Consider the following 20,329-nt stretch of genomic DNA (forward strand, 5'->3'; position numbering starts at 1 on the left):
CAGACGATTCATAGAAAATTGTACTCAACGGATGGACCATATGAGACATAGCAGCTCCCAACATTTTAAAGAGAAATAATAAATGCCAAAGAATGTTCTTTCGAAAGATAATAAAAATTCCCCATTAAATTTGAAGTTTCTGTGTTTTTTCTTTAAAAAAGTAGGGAACCTCGAAATGAGTTGTATTTTATAAACCGATTTAAACATTCTCTACCAGCTAGATAGATGAAATTCCTTCAAAAACTGTTTAATGCGAGTTAGAAATTGTTTAATTGCAATCTATTTGAAATTATTGTGGAGGTTTCGTTCGTACAAGAGTTTGTCTCTGAAATTTAATTACCTTTTCTAATACAATAAAAATGAAGATTCGTAAGTGGTTTCGTGCGCATTCTGAGGAACAACCGCCACTTAAAAGTCTAAAACAAAGAACATTGCCAGAGATAAAATTGCTGAATTGAGGGGATACGTGGGTTTCGACGGCCGAAAAAGTGCTTACTTTAACCAATTTTTTTTATATAATAAATGAATTATGAACTTTTGAGTATATTAAAGAAAAACATTTGAATAATATTTTGTATTTTTTTTTAATCTTCGGAAATTTAGTCATTGGAAGCTGGTTTCCGAAGGCACCGCCCAAAAAAAATGTTTTTTTATAATTAATTTTTAATTTGAGAAATAAATGAATAACTGTTCCATATAAACTTTTTGCTTTCAGGTTGAACAAATCCAGGCTGAGTACAAAGTTTTGGCTCTTCAGTACCATCCGGATAAGAACGACGGCGACAAGGATGCTGAAGCCAAGTTCCAACGGCTAAAGGTAAACAATTTCTATTATATTTCATGCCATAAATTTTTAACTGGAATAAAGAAAGCTTTTCTACGTCATTCACATGATTTGTTTGCAGTTGTCTTTATCAAACTTCTGTGTAATTGCTGAATAATTCACTGCATTTGATTTAGAAACTCAGAGTGACATATAGTTGCCACTTAAAATCAACATCGGTTCACGGTGGCTGAGTGCTTGCGCACAATGGCCATGCATGTCTGCCCACCATCGCTCAATGCACTAAAAATAAATTGCCAACGCATGTAACTGCTGCGAAAGCAACAATGTGCGAGCGTCAATCACGCACGCGCTGCACGCGAGCGGCGGACGGCCAACGCGATAGCATGGCAGAGCGCAGCAGATGTCGGCATGGCACTAACTCGTTTAAAACTTCGCACAAAGCAACCACTGAAGCCTGATTGACACACCAATACACATGCAGCAGGCACACTCACACACATGTGGCAAGCGCCAATTTGCGGTGGTGTGTGCGCGCTTAAGTACTGGTAGACAGCTTTAAGCCACACAGTGTTATTTTATTTATTGCAACGCCTGAGTGCGCCAAGCAAAAGTTTCATAAAGCGCCAGGGATATGAAATGCAACAGACGCTAGTGGCAGCTTAAAAACGAAAGGCGCTTTGCCGACTTCCTTCGGGCGTGCGTGTGTGTGCGACGAAAGTTTCAAACCATGCAAGACTCACACAGCAAATGTGGAGTTCACGCTTAAAACGTAAGCTGCTACTTGCTTTCTGCCGTTTGTTTCCGCCAGCAGTTTTTTCGCCTCGTCAGCTAAGAGCGATTGGGGAGCAAGATTCATGCAAAATGCTTACTTTTGAAATCGCACCGCAGGCAGGTAATGCTGTACCACACATACACCCAGACACACAAGTGACAGAATTGCAAGTATGTGTTGTTGCTGGTGTTGGTTCAAGAGCAAAATAACGAATCTAAGGAAAGTTTGCCTTAACTGGAAAGTTGCGTTCATTGTGCGTGTGTGTGTTAGTTTACCCATACGAATGTGACAGTGTAATTACTTGGTACCGTTAACGCACTCAGTGCCACCTGCGTGCTGTTATTACAACAATTTGACGCTTACGCAAAGCACAACAATGCCTGACAGGCTTATTATGTGCGTTGGTGTCCTTCATCCCACCACTGCGTATACGCAACAATTGCGCTTTGGCAGCGAGCGAGTGCATTTAACTAGTATTCTCGTCTAACGACGACCATATTCTCCATCTGCATTGCACATCAAGCTGATTTTTTTCTCTCTTGGCACTGTGGACAAACAGCTCAGTATTTTATTTCATTTCTTGCCACCACTTGTACCGCAATTGTTATGATAATACCACGAAAGCACACATATTTTAAAATGACACTTCAAAGAAAGTACTCTGAAGAGTATACATATGCTAATGTGGAAACTAATCACCAAAGCACTCCACCTTTTATATATATACCAGCCACAACATATACACATTCCCGATTCGTCCTCCCACACCTGAAGCATCATTGACCGACTTCATTGCGAAAGCTCCAACAAACTATTTTCGGACAAAAACGCAATATTTGCGGTTGAGCTCACAAATTTTCGTGCCCAGTGATGCGAAAGTTAGTGGTTTCCTGTGCACATAAAATAGGCTAAAGTTCCGTTACAAAACCAACAACACACACAGCCCCGAACAACTGCGAACGGAAATCCTCTGAAGACCTGTTGCATCCAGTTGCTGTCACTCACTAATTAATTGTTACTCTAAGGTCATGTGTGTCATGTATGTTTTGTTGCCCGTGCCACATGTTGCTCCGCCCGCACGCCACCATAAATATTTAGGCGAACACTTGTGGTTGTGCAATTGCTGTAATTAACTTTTCTATTTTTATTAGACTTTTTGTTGTTTTGGCAGCATTTGTGTATCCTTGAACCTTAGCGGAGTGCGTAGTGCGGCCTTTAGTACAACTAATAAATACACACATACATACATACATATATACTCATAATTACGAGCTCAGCAGCATTTACGTTGTGCTGAAAAACACATTTAGCACCAAAAACATGAGCACAAAAACGATTTCATGAAAATTTATCAAATCAAATAATGGAATTGTTTGAAAGCCTTTACTTTGTTGTCACAGACACAAATGCAATATTTTAAAATAGCTTAAATTTCAGCAGAATTATACTCAGGTCAATTGCCACTTGCAATGTTTCTTTCTTCCACTTGAAGTTAATTTGCATATTTGTAAAACGAAAAGGGCAATCAGAGCAGTTTTATTAGAATACAAAATACAAAACAATAATATTCGACTTTTTTGTCATACTTCATCGGCAGCTCGAGCTGTTATTCTTCATTGCAATTGGCAATTTTAATCTTAACTAAAATTCTCTAAAAAATTTGCACTAAAATAACAAACGATTCCGAAAGGATTTGTACGGAAATTTTGAATATTGCAAATTATTATTTTTTCTAGTGTTCAATCGATTTGGGTTCATGCACACTGCATTGAAAACAGAGACGTATGATATCAATCGTTCTTTATAGTAGGAGGAAGCATCGAAAGCCTGAGTGCGAAAGTTTAATCCTCCTACTATCTACTATACTCATATCTCTCCCACGGAACCACCGGATTAAGTATTACTTCATGGGAGACAGAAAGACTTTAAATTTCATCTATCATGTGGACTGGCTAACGCATTATATACTGTATTTTCCATAGTTTTGTCATAATTAGAACTGTGGCTGCGCAGACAGCTTTCAATTTACCAGAGGACTGATACATGAGTTTTAAAATTTCCACCGGAAAACTACCGCCAAGTGAAGTTTTTAAGTTTTACCTTACATTTGAAAAACTAGGGCATTGCTTAGAGTCTTCTATGCACCCTGTACACGTCGAACAGTACAGACAAAGATCGCAATGGAATCGGAACAGATAGCTTCCAAAGCATCCATGTCCACTCAGTATTTGGGTTAGATGAACGTATGTCCCCAAGTTGTCTATCTATCCACGAATTGATGTCCAGGATTAGTCAGTGGGTCTACCTTCCTTTGATTGAGATTTGCCATCGTTGCTGCCACATTGCTATGCTTTTGGTTCTCCCCTCTTTTTGTACACCTACAGATGGCTCTAATAGCTGGTCCAATCGTTCGAATTCGTCTTCCTAGATTTCAATGGGCGGTTTTCTGCACAGCCAACTCTAAACTCATGGTTGCAAACCATTGACGCAGACCGTTTATGAATCAATGCATTTAAAGCGGAGATCATCCAGATTCCACTAAAACCACTGTGAGATCATCCGCATGTGCGATTGTTTTCACGTTTTTTGGTCGATGTATTCTTAACACCCCGTCGTAAATCAAGTTCCATACTAGAGGGTTTAGGACCGGGCCTCGCGGTATTCCAGTCGAGATTGTAAAACTCTGAGTGCCCTCGCTCTGTGCTCTTTTTTTAAAGCCGTATTGTCTCTTTAATAACACCGGTCAACACGATTTTTGGGTCTGACATCTACATGTTAAATTTTAGTTTCTCCTATGACAAAAATAAAGAAAAAATTTTTGTTCCGATTAAAGTTTGCTTTCGAAGAAATTAGAGTAATTTTTCGATGTTTTTTATATTTTTTCTACAATTTCAGTATAGATTATAATTAGAAAACTTTTTTTTAGATACAGGAGTCGTTTTTATTCAAGATGTGTGATAAACAATAATATATAAATGTAAAATAACAAGAAATTACTGTCTAAAAGTGAATATTTTTTGTATTTCTTTTATGCTCATATGAGCTCTCTCGTACTAAACCCCAAATATGCTTATCGATGTAGATCAGCCCAAAGCAAACTTAACGAACTAAAGACTAATATTTAAGTGTTTTTCAATTTTTAGAATCAGAATTTAAGCATGAGAACAGAAACCCCAAAAAAAATATTTTTTTTGTTGACCGGTGTAACCCGCCAGCTCTTTGGACTGCTAACTACAAGCGGTTTCTTACTATGCTTTCGTAGCTTTTATCAATGGTGTGTATGTGTCATGCACAAAGTTGACCTTTGATGAAGATGAAGGTACTTCAGGTGGCTTTTTTGACCAAATGCTGTACCTTCCACGTTTCGGGGAACACCTCTTCTATTATCTACACGTTTTACATTTTGACGAACAAGCTGGGACTTGGGGTCATTGCTGATTTTACTGTTCTATTTGGTATACCATCGATTCCACTCGCCTTGGCATTTTTGATTTTTTTCGTAATTGTCAATATTTTACCTTTTTATATAATGTATTATTATATTTATTATGAAGCGACTTTGTAGTTTCGTTTCGCTTAGCATAGGAAATTCGGTCATATGTTGGAAATAATACATCGACGACTTTCCTCATAAACCTCGACATATGTATATTGTAAGCAGACCCCTAGGAGTATATGTTTGTCCTTCACAAAGTTTTTCAAAGCATGGCTGTTTTCAGGAGCTTTTTCTGGCTTTTAAAAGTTTTACTGAGGCGGCTTTCTGCAAATCAGAAATCGTTATTGAACAAAAATAATAACAAATTATATAAAAGATTTACATACATAATTCAACGTACTTTATAATCGGCGATTTATTTCTGGATTTCCTTGATTACATAGCTGATCTCCAGAAGCAGCTTTAATAATAAGTGCTTAACACTGAAGCAAATTATTCTGCTTAATATCCAAAAACCAAACAAATTTATTATTACAATAAATTAAAATGCGGTTACTGCGACGAATACTCTCAGAGGCGGAGTGTTTTCATCCATTCGGACGACATGACCTAACCAGCGCAGTCGCTGTCTCTTAATTCGCAGCATTATGTCAATGTCGTCGTATATCTCGTATAGCTCATCGTTCCATCGACTGAGGAACTTTTCTCTCGAAAAGTCGGAAGCCGATTGCACTAAGCTAATAAGTTCTTGCAAATATGCTCATATCTCCGAAACTGTTTGACGAATCTAGATTAAGTTTCCGGAGAAAATTCGCAAACTTAACTCCGCGATATATAAGATATTATGATGAAAGTATACTATATAATCTGCTAAAATAAAAGCCATATGTTATTGGGCGGTGAAATGATTTATTTATATACATATAAAAAAAATGTTTATGCAGTGAAATTTCCTTATTCTTGCTTCAGAACGCTATTCTTTTATTCAATGTAAGAAATGTATATGGGTGCCTGAGTGAGTAAAAGCAATAACATTCGTCTAAAGAATCAACAAGCGACCGTCAGCTGGATGAATGACGACTTTGCCTGCATACTTGTAGGCGCTGATACTCAAAAGTGTATGTGTGTTTATGTAGGTCACGTGTGGTAATGTATTCAACAGGCGTCAATTGAAGTGGTATTAGAGACGCACATCCATACACTGAATTGCGCCCACGTTGTGAATAACTAATGTTGTGCCCACAAGCGCACAATCGTACAACATTTATCACTAACAACAACAACAACAATTCCAATGTAAAGTGGTTGAAACATACACAATAAAGAAGAACAATAGCCGTCAAAGAGTAGTCAAGTTGTCACTACAAATGCATGTGCTCGTAGAGTAACACATCGTCAATGACAATGACAGAGAGAGCGCGAGAAATGGCATGATGAAGAGGGGAGTGAATGTATGTACCCTCATGTGTGTGTACGGTGAAGGTAAATACAAACCACATCACTGACCACTCAGCCACTAAAACATTTAGCACTCAGGCGGAGAAACCACCGAATCTGAAAGCTTTCCCAATTTGATTGCTGCCTCTTGTTGGCTGGGATGAGTGATGCCATGAGGTGAACATTCGATGGCCCTCAAATAAATGGAGCGTCACAACGCCGGCTTATCGCTCAGAGATAATGCAAAGTGCAGACTTCAATTTATTAGTTATTTTAGGCACTTGCCTGAAAAGAGCTGAAGAGTAATGTCATTAGAATGATGTATCAGTGAAAATTAATTGGCTGCGTCGCAAACTAAAATTATTTGGCAAATGAGAAGATAGTCGAGATCAAGTCAGGACGATTGTTAAAAAGACATTTTTTTTTTCTGGAAAGTTCAGAGTAAATCATTTTCATAAGCTATGGAAGTTGTTCGCATTTGCTATCCACGAATTTTTCTGTCATGCTTATTATAGATATTCCGTCAAACTGCGAGCCAGCCAGCTTTTGAAAGAATATCAGAAAATTAATTAAAAATATGTATTTATGTACAAAATAACCAAAAGGACACATTTTATACTCAATAACCCACCAACCCCACCCCCCTCGCACAGAACAATCAAGCGTAAATTGCTTTGTCTATTCTTTTCCTTTTTTCGTTCTAAAATAATATAATTTTAAAAGCAGCCAAAGCATGTGGACGAATTTCGGCCGCAACACCCGCCCACACATTTGTCGCTGTCAGGATATGTCACTTACTCGCTACCTCTCCACAAGTACACACACAGCCACATAAACGAGTGTAAACACAACGCGGCGCAAAGCATTTGCCATTGTCGGTCTACTTTTACAATCCAGCAGAATGTGCTACCGTTTGCACCGGCGTACCCACACACATACACGAGCGCTTGTGTGCTGGTGCTGGGAGCTGCCATTTGCTGTTGACAGCAGGCAATAATCGATTAGCGCTTTCCCACTGAATATTTAGGTCAGCGCTGGACAAAGAGCACCCACACTTCGGCACATATGCATATGTGTGTGTGTGTATACATACATATACATGGACTGCGCTCCATTTGCTCACGTGAAATGGAAGTTTCATTCACTTCGCTTTAGTTTCTACTCCAATTTAGGTTTATATTGTTTTTTTTTGCTCATCGCTTTCAGTAAATTTCCCTTCTATATGGTTTTCAAGCGATTTTCTCCCCGCCCTCTTTCGAAAGTGATTGCACATGAGCACAAAAGCAATAATTAACACAAATATTACTTTGGCGGGTGCCTTTAAATAGCTGAATGCGAGCTGTGGCTGAGTTTCCTGTTGTTTTTGTTGTTGTTCTTACAACTATTGTGGCAAAATTGATGATGTGGGGAATTTTGAATATGCAGAAATATGCATTGAAGCAAACTAACAGCAGATTCCATATAAAATTCTGTGAATTCCTTGCTCTCCTATTGACAGTGCTGGCAAAGCATAGAAGCAAACCAGATTATATAAATACATACATAACTAAATACATATATGAGCGTATATCTAGCTTAACTAAATAATTCAGTAAATAAATGTTATTTGAATTGATTAATTAATTAATAGCAAAAGAGTATGAATTATAGAAAAGTCATAAAATATTGCTGCGAAAGGATTGCTTAATTAATTACCTTTCCCATTATTGATGTGTGGAATGAATGGTTTCGTGGTTTGGTTTGGTAAAATGCAGTTGGAAGGGAAGCAAATATTCCGTTTGCCTTTGAGCTGCACATAATATCAACTTATCAGCGCATAACTAATTTGTTTTGGGTTGTAAACTACAGGGCACTCGAAGTGTAACCAATTAAAAAAGCCATAAATTCGGTTGGAAAATTATTTTTATTTATTTTAAAGTACGAAATGTGTGAAAATAATCATAAACTCAGGACCAATTCACTTTTGCTCGATATGACCACCTTTTGCCTTAACTATGGCCTTGAGACGATCAAGAAACGAATCGCAAGCTGCCCGAATGTGACTTGCCGGTATTTTGGCCCACTCACGGACAATGACTTTATTCAGCATCTCGAGACTGGTGTATTATTTACTTCAGACCTTGCTATCCAAAATGGCCCCAGAGACAAATCCAGTGGATTCGCATCTGGTGAATTCGAGAGCCATTGTGTGGTCGTAATGAAGTTCGGAATGTTGTTTTTCAGGCATTCTTGGTTCACTCGCGCTTTGTGAGATGGTGCTGTGCCTTGTTGAAATGTCCATGGTTTGCGACCGAAATGTTTGTTTGCCTAGCCTCCAGAACATTTTCTCGATAAAATGTCGCATTTACTTTGACGCCAGGCTCGATGAAAATAATTGGAGAGCGCCCATCCGCGGTGACAGCGGCCTTAACCATTATTTGTGGCGGGTGCTGCCTCCTGGTGGCACATTTTTTCATCAGAAAACACAATGTTCGGAATTTGACCGCTTTCGGCCAAGCGAAGCAAATGCTTCGCTATCTCAAGTCTTACTTGTTGCCGCTTCTGTGCAAGGTCATGGGCCTATGGGCCTTGAGCTCATTTTTCAATATGCGTCGGATGCTGCGGTCGGATATTTTCAATTCTTTAGCCATTTGATTGGCACTTCGTCGTGGATTTCGCTCATGTCGCTTCTTCACTTTCCGAACCATCTCACGTGACGTTGCATTGTTTTTATGGCCACCTCTATGGCGTTTTGCGATGCTACCAGTATCATTGTAACGAGTGATGGTTCGATAAACAAAATCTTTATTCACATTAAGGTGTTTGAGCTCACGAACAATTGCTGGCTGTGATTTTCCAACTAAATATATGTAAATCAATCACACTATTACCTTTGAATTCCATCGCTGATCACTATTTTTTCGTTAACTTTTGGCAAAACGCTTTTGTACACTTGTGAACAATACTTCGAACTGTCATTCAGAAAATTTATAAACAACTGATTCCAGTGCGACAGCAGCGCGAACGGTCTTCGAGTGCCGGACCCTGTAATATCTTTTTTGAATAGCTGCAAACGAGTTTTTAAAACGCAATTACAATTTCAATATATTACTTAATTTGTTGACAATATATTTACACATCCATTTTAAATTGGCAAATTTTTTATGTTTGCGTTAATGGACGGACGACAGCTTAGCTAGAACACCTTTTAACAGGTACTTGTGGCCGATTCAGTAATATGGCACAGAAACCTATTGAAGTTCCAACGAATGTAAAATTTCCAACCACACCCTTATAATGAAAAACAGTTTCGTTCAAATATATTACTAATACGTTGTGACAAAAAGCACTCGGAAATTGTTATTAAATTCCCCGGGTAAATGACATTTCAAAAATGTTGCTAAGTTGGTAGGACTGTTCTTAGTTACTGTACCAAATATTAATTTTATCAAAAACACAAGCCTACGAGTGAAACAAAGTCTTCAAAGACGGTCGAGAGATCGTTAAAGACATGCCTCGTTCTGGACGACCTTCGACCACTTCAACTGATGAAGGATATGTTGCTTGAAGATCGTCAAGCAAGTGTTAGAGAGATGGCAAGAGAACCCGACATCTCTCGCGAGTCCGTTCGGATGATTTTGGTGGTTATTTTGGGATATGAAACGCGTTCTTGGTCGACTCGTTCCGATAAAGCTGAATTTTTTTCAAAAGGATGATGATGCAGCATCGCATCGAACCTCGATTGTGACCGAATTTAATACCAAAAACGCAATGAGTACCATCGATCGACCACCGTAAGATTTTTTCCTGCTCCCCAAACTGAAATTGCCGCTCCGTCGAACCTTTTTTCAGTCGATCGAGAGATAAAACAAAATTCGCTGAAGGAGCTGAAGGTCATCCCAAAAACTGCTTATGAAAAGTGTTTCGAGAACTGGAAAAATCATTGCCATACGTGTATTACATCTGAACAGAATATATTTTTAATAAAGATATTTTAGTTTCGTATCCCTTAGCATTTTATAAAATTATATTACAAGCTGTGCCAGAGTCAAAAAAAGCACTACCTTTTACTTTTGATATTTGAATATTTTTCACATAAAAATCATTATTCCGCACAAATCTTTCTAATTTCCTTTTCATAACGACAAAACACATTTATCTACTTGCAGGAGGCAAAGGAGACGCTCTGCGACCCGGAGAAGCGCGCCAACTACGACAAATGGCGCAACAGTGGCATCGCGATGAGCTACAAGAACTGGCTGGGTATGAAGGAGCACGTCGGACAGGTGAGAAGATACACAATCGCCGAGAAAGTGGATAAGGAGGTACGAGTGGCAAATCGAACGCAGCGAGTATAAAATGATACGAAAACTTTCTCGACGTGCCCCCATTAATGCATTTAGTGTACCCCAAACCAACATTCCTGTGCACTGGTGCGAGAACGTACTACAAAAAAGACTGACTTGCACTCTCCCTGCTTCGCCGTGAAAACATTCTCCGCCAAACGCTTCTGACCCCCTGCACACTCACTGAGACAACTCGGCCGCCGCACATTTACTAATGAAAATAGTCGCAAAAGAAAGCTTTAAAATATTACGAAATGTCCACAAAACATAGCAGCTTCTTGTTGGGTGGCAACACCGACTCCATTATTGGCAGACAGTTGGTCATTTTGTGTCTTGCCATTTTGCTGTTGTCATTGCAATTTCCCCTCCTTCCCTTCATGCAAACTTATTTTCAATCCTGCCACTTTCCGGCGGGAATTGCATTTTGTTGCCGTTACTCTGAGTTTTCCCAGAATATATGTATATATATAAGCTATTTTAATGTGATGCAATAAATTTATAGAACATCTCAATTTGCCTCTGCCATTTACAAGCGCACACACACGCACACAACTACATGCCTAATAAGTGTGTATATTAGTCCTCGGAGTAATCGATATGTACCTATCTGCATAATTCCTGCGCTTCCTTCCGCGTTGACCGAATCGCTTGGCATGAAATACAGAAAATAATAATTTCTCTTGCCACTGAGGCCACAGTGCGCATATGAGGAGCACAAATTGCTATGCAAACACACTCATTTTGTTAATTAAAATGGCAAATAGAAAGCGGAAAGTGGAAGAACTTGAATGCTATTTTAAATATTGTTGCTGTGATTTGCGGTTATTGCTAATCGAATTTTAAAATAAAATGTGTTTTGTTCAAAAGATGGGGCGGCCGAAGATAAACTGCTCACAGCACTAAGAAAAGTCTGCCCGTTTAATGTGCCCACGAAGAAAGCAATCACTATGAAAGTGGAAAACCTTAGCTTATAGGTTACATAAATAAGACCAAATCAAAGCATTTTTTTTAAATAATAATGAAATCAAAACAAGCTTAAAATGATTTTTTCCACAAATAAAATTTTGAACCATAAAGAACAATATTTTGGCTAAGGTGAGCACTTAGGTTAAGTTAGCAGATAGGGTTTGCTTAGAACTTTACTTTACTTTCTTGTCCATAATTGGCTTGGTAGTTTCAAGGCAGAATAGTTCTCTCTTTCTGAACCATCAGCACTGGCACTGTGTCCATCGGTATTGTAGACTTACCCTTGACAAAAATATTGTAGAGGTTGTGATGTAGGTATTTATTTAAATTTCTAAAACTTCGTTTCTTAAATATATATTATAAAATAAGTAAAGGATGTTTCTGTATTAATTCATTACCATATTAGCAATTTTGTAGCCCTACCGTAGAAGGGTAGAAAAACATAGTCAACTCCTTACAACTGAAAATCTCAACAGCCATTTAACAGGTCCCTGGCTTGACAAAAAGGAATTTCGCGTGTTGATAAAATAATGCCTCTTTGAGGGGAAAAAATACAGTTGAAGCAAAAACTTGGTTTGATGACGAGTTCCCGGGTACTGCGCCAGGAATGAAACATGGCTCTAACATTTTACTCTAAAGTCCAATCGACCGCCATCCGAGGGGACTGCTCCCGATGAACCCGTTCCAACGGGACTGTATTGACTATCTTAAAAAAGGAAGGACCATCAATAATGACTATTACACAGCGTTATTGGACCGTTTAAAGAACGCAATCGTCGAAAAACGATCGCATTTGTAGAAAAAAACAATGCACCGTGTCACAAGTCAGTGAAATACAGTGATGGGGAAAATCCATGAATGAGGGTTCGAATTGCTCCTCATCAACCGAATTCAGATCTGAGCGTTAGCGACTATTTACTGTTCTCGTATCTCAAAAATGTGCTCGCTAGGAAGAAATTTTCCACGAATGAAGTGGTGATCGTCAAAACTGAGGCTTATTTCAAAGCAAAGTACAAATCGTGCTAGCAAAAAAATAGTATCGAAAAGTTGGCGAGTTGCTACAAGCAGTGTATTGTATTTGAAGGGAACTATTTTGGAAAAAAATAAAAAAATTGGCAAATAAAATATGCTTTGCTATACATAGTAGGCCGGGGACTTCTCAATTCATCTGTTATATGACTTTTAATATAGGCAATATTTTTCTTCATTATCAATCTGGTGTGGTTCAATATAAAACCTGTAATTCTGGCATATTACAATATACTAAAAAGAAAAATTATGTTTTCTGGAAAAAACACAGTTTTCAAAGTTCTCGATGTGACTTTTGAGAAAAGGAGGTTAATTGACACAGCTGACGAGTTTATTTGGTCTCCTCCGATCGAGGTTTTCAATTTTTAAAATTTTGCATGATTAACGTACTGTATTTAGTTTTCCAGCAATGGCTTCGTTTTTTTATGAATATACTTGATGTTGTGAATTTGCCCTACTCCATATCCATTCGTGTATGTATACTTTTGTATTTACACAACGACATTTTATATAGTTGAAACTGAAACCATACACAGTAACGGTGAATTGTTTTCGAAAAACAAGCACAAACAAAATAAACAAAATTGTGGAGTTTAAGCCTCACTCGGCAATCGCAATCAATTTTCCCTCACGTTTATGTTACATACTTGTATATTAAAAAACCCCCGATTGGGGCGATTACATGGAGAGAAAACAATTCACTGTGACTACATGAGACTCGCATGGTAGAATACACACACACACACACGCACAACCACAACACAAACGCGCACGGAATTTATTTATTCAATAATTATCTCTTCAAATCACAGTCCATGCACTGGGCCACGCCAAAGACCAAGGACCGCATGCTGCCAGAGGCGGGCGCCGCCACTGGCGCTGGCGGTAGCGGCAGCGGCGGCCTCTCGGCGGCCTCACCCAACCCGGCCCATCGCCGTGCCTCCGAGGGTGGCGCTGCGCTCTACTACGGCAACCGGAAAACCGAATGGGGCACCGAGAACTCCGATGTGGCCAACAAGTTTCGCAACTACGAAATTTAAACAACAACAGCAGCAACAACAATACCAAAAATATATACATATACAAGTAGTCGAATACTCGCGCAGCAGTCAGTATCAACAACAACAACAACAACAACAACTGCAAGAAAAGAGAGTATGTAAACGCGAAGAGCGTGCTGAATCCCACAGAACCAACCAACAATATCACATGGAGTACACCGGAAGTTTTGACCACTGACATTTACAAACAACAAAAACAACACGCGCACACAAACTCATTGAATTATACACATGTGTATACATGCACACGCACACACACTGGCTGAGAATGCAGCTTGCAACCGCGCGCTGCCGGCGGTTAGCACTGCTTCGAAGCGCAAAATTTTGATGACTTTTATCATATCCAAAAATTTTCAGAACTTATCTAAATGTATACACTGAATGTTTTGACCAGATACATGTTGTTACTTATTATATATTCATAGTCAAGGTAAAGCTATCATTCGTATTATATGATACACACATACATGCATAAATATATATAAATGTATTTGATTAAAGCGAATAAAAGAAGAAACTAGAAAAAAAACACGAAACTAAGAAACTGTAATTTCAATAAACGCCTAAAATTAACGAGAAGACGAAGTTAAGCAAAAGAAAAAATACAAAAATGAAAATAAAAACAAATAAAAGAAATTATGAGAAAAGAAAACTATTTAAAATAAGTGTAAACCAAATATTATAAATCAAATATTAAGAGGTATTATGAAACTAATGAATATTTATATGAAAATTTATGAAATTAGCAGCATTAAATGTATTTATTTATGAAGCAGAATGAATTTACGATGTTGAACAAACACACATATTTATAAAACCTGTATTAATTAAGCTAAGAAACGCGTTGAAGTAAATATCTATTGATGTTACATGTGTGCCCCCAATGACAATCCCCGTTTTTTGAGAACTTTACTAACTGTCAATGTGAGCAGAGCAAGAAGAATGCTTATATTTATATACACCAACAAGTAGCAAGCAGCTTGTCCAAGCCTCCTACACATTGCACGAAGATGAAACAGCTGAGAGAGGCGGAAAAATTTATATTTCAAGCATTACGGTAAACTAAAATCAAATCTGAAGCGAATTTAAAGCAAAATAATTAGAAAGGATTTACAAAAACAAAAAAAAAGAGATTATTTAAAAAATTTAAGCAACTAGCGAATAGCGAAAACGCAAAAAATAAAAGAAAAATAAAATAAAAATCACAAAAGAAAACGCAAAAGCTATTTACTTCCGTTGCCTAACTGTATTGATGTTGCGCACAAAGCCAAATGTCGAAATGCAAAGAAATCAAAACCTACACATATTCCGAAAATAAATATAGACACTTTTCCAAAACTAAGAATTGAAAAAAGTTCAATTAAATCGCAAAGTAGTTATGAAGACAAAACGCAAGTCGCAAGTCGAGACTCGAAAGCGCAACTAGCAAATCTAGCGCAAACAACTTAGTGTTTACTTATGATAATTCACGTGAAATGAACCACCTACCAAAGAAAATACAAAAACTAAAAAAAAAAATAATATTTCTTCTTTTTTGATATTTTGTAGCGCGAAGTTGCGCCGTAATTGAAGCACATATGACAAATACAGAACATTGAGAATATTAGTAATTCCGATTTCCATAAAACACTTGTATTTTAACTATATATATAGAAAGAGAATCTTACTAATAAAACATAAGAAATACATATTTATGTATAAATGTTGACATTTGTGTTGTTTGAAAGACGTACTCACGCCTGTGGAAGCATACTTTAAGCTCTTAAGTCCACATAATTAATATTGATAAACGATAAGGTGCAGCATCGCAGTGAAAAAAAATTAAAGAAAAGGTATGAAAGTTATTTTTAGCAATTAAAACGATTTTCTTAGCTGTTTACAGAATTCAATAAGAAATAACACAGGCAAATAAATAAGATATTCGGTGGCATTGCCACGCGGACTTAATGAATAGTGAAATGAACTAACTTTATTGCTGAACATTCTGCAGAAAATACACACAAAAATAAAAAGAAACACTTAAAACTAATTTGCGACTTTGTTTGCTTAAAAATTTCGACCTAAAAAATACCAGATCGCGTAAGTATTTCAGAGGAAATATTTTATTTTTTCAGCACTAAAATAAACAGTTTAGGAGACCCATTTCATAAATATAATACTTAAACATTAAAATACACCAACGCCCTGAAAAGTCTTTGAAGGTATTAGCTACTGTCGACCCGTAACTCGCAAGGTCGCCGGTCGCTCTGCACAAACTCGCGGATCCAACGATTGAGCACTGTTGGAAGGCAGAGAAAAACATAATTTTTTTATGGAAAGTAAGCGCTTGCAACTTACCCCACTTGGAGCCCACAATAATCGGGCAGCCGCCATGGAGAGTGCGGACGTCCCGCACACCGTCGGCATGCAGATTGTACCAAAACGCCGCGGCGCCCTTCTTGGGCATCAACAGGCGCTTGAGGTAGGGGAAGGCAGTGCCGCCACCCTGCTCAACATCCGTTAGCTTAAAGAAAAAACATAGACGTTATTTTAGTAGTAAACAAGTTAGTAATAAAGAAAGGTGCCTTTACTCACATAGAAGAGCAGAGTTGCAATTCGATTGCCCATTTCAGGACTACTTATCACGTGTTCCTAAAAAAAAAGAATATAGCACCAGAAATGCGCATTGTTTACTAAAATTATATGCAAACAGCACAGCTTGTTCTCACCAACTTCGCGTCAAACGCATCGTAGTGCTGGCCGTAGTGACCGCCTATGCCATAATTCTGGAACTGGTGATCTTCAGCAAAATCCATATTCAAATCGGACATATGCCCAGCTCGCACATCAATCGCGGTCAACAGTGGGTGCGACTGCTTCGGCAGGAAGACAAATTGGCTTGTGCGAACCGGCGAGACTTCGCCCTTGTTGTAACCCATGACTGTTGCCCGCACTATATAGTCGTTGGATAAAGTCTTCATTTGCTCTATTTCCACATCCGACAAAACATCGTAATAAACCACGAGCAGCGGATCATGATTTAACTCTTCGGCTTTAATGGGTGCGATCAGTAGGAATGGATGAGTTTCGGTGAGATAGCCGCAACGCAAATTACGCTCCTCGCTTGGAGTTTGCTTAAGCAGGCCATTGCAGGTGTGTTTGTAGCGCGTGAACTCATCGGTGCTGAGCAGGTTCGCTGGCAGTGGCTGTGGTAGCGTTGAAACATTAGCTTTACATTAGAGGGAAATGAATGCCCTACACTTATTGAAAAACATTCTAACCCACCTCATGCTCCTCGGTGAGATCAACAGTCGAGTATTCCGAAAATATGTTTTCTAACTGGAAATCTAAGTAGCTATTCGTATAGTTCTCGACATCCGGTCGTAATGCTACCAGCTCAGCAAAGGTTTGGTTTGCGCCCTGCAAATCACCCAAATGTCTTTTAGTCTTCGCCAATAATTCCAAAATTTCGGCTTTATCGGTTTTCTCCGACACGGACTTCTGTTCGCTGCCGTTCTCTTTGGCTTTGTGCAAACGTTGCAGTGCTTCCAAGGCCCAAGCATGCGCTAGTCGCATTTGGTTTTCCTTTTCAGCGTATTTCGCGATATCCAAACAGAGTTGGGCATCTATTACCACGCTATTAATGAAATAAGTTAATAAAACTGGAGTAGTTAACTTGCACTATTCCCTACTCACTTGTATTTCACACCCTCCAGAATACCTTGAGCCATATCGGAGGCTTTCAACCGGTAGACATCTTGTATGCGCAAAAACCCCGCAATAGCGCCTTCTAATTCGGAAACTTCGGGGAATGGATGGGCGTTAACGTAATACTCTAAGTTAGCGAGCGGTTCTGTTAAGTATCGGACAGAAATGATCGTAATGTTATCATTTGTTGAATTCAAACCAATTTAGTAATATATATGTATGAGTTAAATTACTTTTTCCCGCTTCATGTTGCATAATATTTTCAACACGCTCCCAGTCCAAAGTTAAACGTTTCGTTAATAAATATTTGTTTACAGGACTATCAAAATAGTCCAAGCCCTCCTGTAGCGCTTCGTACCGATCACTTTCCAATTCGGCCAAACGACTGTAAAAATATATTTTATGGTTAAAAAAACAACGTCATCCGATTCGTACATATGTACTTTAAAAGTTTTGATATATAAAAATGAAAATACCGGTTTTCGACGAAAAGTGTCTCTTGTTTCTTTCATCAAACCTTCTTTTCAACTTATTTTTGTATTATGTTTATGGATACCTTTATTGGCGGAATGAGTAGAGGAAGTAAAGTGGATGGATCTAGTAAGAGTAAATATAATTTTATGACCTAATTACACTCAAAGTTGGCAAAAATCCTCTTAGCTGTATTCTCCGCGCGGGTGTCAACTGGGCAATGGGCGTCGCTGCTTACAATGTCATGATATCAAGCTGGCTCCTGTCAGAATCATTACATTGCAGACAGGTGACTCCTAGCGAAGGCTGACGTATTTTTCCAATCATCCCCTTATGTTGGACTGCTCTACATGCATCCTCTGAAGTAGGTGTATGGGTAATACAACGGCCACTCATAATGATGTACTTGGCGGTAGGTATAAAACGCTAGGAGTAGAGATATGGAGGGCAAAAAAGGAATCAGTCCAAACGTTGCTGGAAGATGAGGCTGCTAACAAGAAATTGCTGTAAGCCCTAACACGGAAGATGAACTTCCTCGCTCTCCTGTGCAGGCGACCGAGGGTCCAACTCTGACAACAAGAGAGGTCCCCGAAAGAAGCCAAGCAAGGAGGGGTTGAAAGGGATATGGAACAAGGCGGCGGTCGGAATAAGCAACCGTCTCGAGGGCAAGTCTAGAGAGGAGGTAAAGAACGGCCGGGCACACTTCGCCCCTCGAAACTGGTGTAATGCTTCGGATCCAGCTTATGCTAACCACCTGGAGGAGCATATCGCTGCAATAAGTCAGCGTTGGGCGGCATTGTCACAAGAGCGATGGAAAATAGTGAAAATAACTATTGGAAGCCCTCTTCTACAGAATGGACGTCGAACCGAGCGCACCCATGCCGTCATTTGATGGAGCAGAATGGCTTAGCGATGTCACATCGATCACCTATTTTGAATGTCCTTCAAACTTCCAGAAAGAACTTGATTTATCTGCACTAAGCTGTAAATAATTCTAAGCCCAATTAAAATCTAGAATACTAAACATTTTCCAAACGCGATACTTTCAACCCCTTGTTTGAAACCCTTTTGTTAATGTTGCTCAAGATCAGGAAAAGTTTACTTTTTTAGTTTTATGATCCCATTCACAACATAGGACCATTTCTCTGAAAACCTGGAATCTCAACTTAAAAAAAATTGGTTTATTTCTTCGCTATGAAATTTTCTGTTTTTTGTGGCAACCAACAATTTTTAGTTATTCGTAAAAATATTCAAAATACCGGGCGATTGCACTTCTAGTAAAGGCTCTGTCATGTAACCGCTGAATTAACAATATTGGTCCAAATAAATTTTCAAAAACACAATTTTGAACATGTATATATTGTATTACTAAACTGAATACTTTCACTCTCGGTACCGTAACTCCAAACCCAAAATCTTTCTCATGAAAAACTTACGCCTTCAGAAACTCCAATTTATTTTCATTAAACTCCACATATTTTTGCATATGCTTCAAGAGAACACCTTCAACTTGCACTAATTTCGACATTTGATGCACCGAGGAGAAAAACTCCATTTTGGACGCATTTACCGCTCCCGAATGGAGCAGCAAAAGCGCGCAGGTTACTAGGAAAAATAACTGCATTTTCACGGCGCAGAAACCGAGTATCACAATAACACAGCAAATAAAATTAGAAAAAAATAAAGCACAAGCCGCGCGTGTCGCGGTAATGAATCGCTAACCGTTCTAGCGAAAATCGAAATTCCAACTGAAAGTCACGTAACCAAAGGCGACTATCGCTCAGCTTCATGTGAAAACGATTTCGCAAATACATACGAACACCTGTATGGCTGTGGGCTTTTCATAGAGGGAAAAGGTTAAAGAAAGGCTCTGAGCAAGTCTGCTCATGGGTCGCTGGCTCAAATGTGAAGCGATTAGTTAACCGGTTTCTAATTAACATATTTGTAACCAAAACGTAGTGCCGCTGAGCTGAAGAGCTGGAGAGCTTTCGGGTCAATGAGCCGGCGGATCATAACAACATAGTTAATAAGCTGTTGTTTAGAAGCCAGTAGACAAATTGCCACACAAATGTTTACATATAAGCAGTAAATATGTAAATGCATAAGTAAATATGTATGTAAGTAAGTTCTCGTTGGCTTTGCATGACTTTCATATTTTTTAAAAACTAAAAACGCAGAATTTTTTAATGACAAAATTGAGGTAAGAAGTTTCATCCTTCTTACATGACAAAGAAAGCAGAATTGACTACCAACCGACTTACTACTTACAATAATATTAGGTCTACAACTTTGCTTCCGCCGTTTTTTCTTTGTAAATTTAAGGCTTTATTGTATAAAAACGGTTTCAAAAATGTTATT

The 20,329-nt window shown here is 38.5% G+C and overlaps 2 protein-coding genes across 4 annotated transcripts in view; one reads left to right on the forward strand and one right to left on the reverse strand.

Moving 5' to 3' along the window:
- Positions 1-15,842, forward strand: part of LOC126767613 (J domain-containing protein) — a 41,732-nt gene extending 25,890 nt beyond the window's left edge. For 2 of the 3 annotated variants that reach the window (XM_050485067.1, XM_050485068.1), the window contains exons 3-5: positions 716-817; positions 10,581-10,736; positions 13,565-15,842. In XM_050485067.1, coding sequence (XP_050341024.1) covers positions 716-817; positions 10,581-10,736; positions 13,565-13,792 — 486 coding nt within the window. In that variant the 3' untranslated portion in view covers positions 13,793-15,842. The remainder of the gene's footprint in view (positions 1-715; positions 818-10,580; positions 10,737-13,564) is intronic. The other variant, XM_050485069.1, reaches the window with a different exon arrangement.
- An 87-nt stretch (positions 15,843-15,929) lies between these two features.
- Positions 15,930-19,645, reverse strand: LOC126766458 (prolyl 4-hydroxylase subunit alpha-2). The gene is made up of 7 exons (XM_050484256.1): positions 19,408-19,645; positions 17,734-17,885; positions 17,489-17,645; positions 17,078-17,429; positions 16,522-16,998; positions 16,388-16,444; positions 15,930-16,316 (listed from the first exon to the last, which is right to left on the reverse strand). Exons 1-7 carry the CDS (start codon positions 19,593-19,595, stop codon positions 15,930-15,932), a joined length of 1,770 nt encoding a protein of 589 aa, XP_050340213.1. The 5' UTR covers positions 19,596-19,645.
- Between the last annotated feature and the right edge of the window lie 684 nt (positions 19,646-20,329).

Source organism: Bactrocera neohumeralis, chromosome 2, assembly GCF_024586455.1.
Source record: "Bactrocera neohumeralis isolate Rockhampton chromosome 2, APGP_CSIRO_Bneo_wtdbg2-racon-allhic-juicebox.fasta_v2, whole genome shotgun sequence".
NCBI lineage: Eukaryota > Metazoa > Arthropoda > Insecta > Diptera > Tephritidae > Bactrocera > Bactrocera neohumeralis.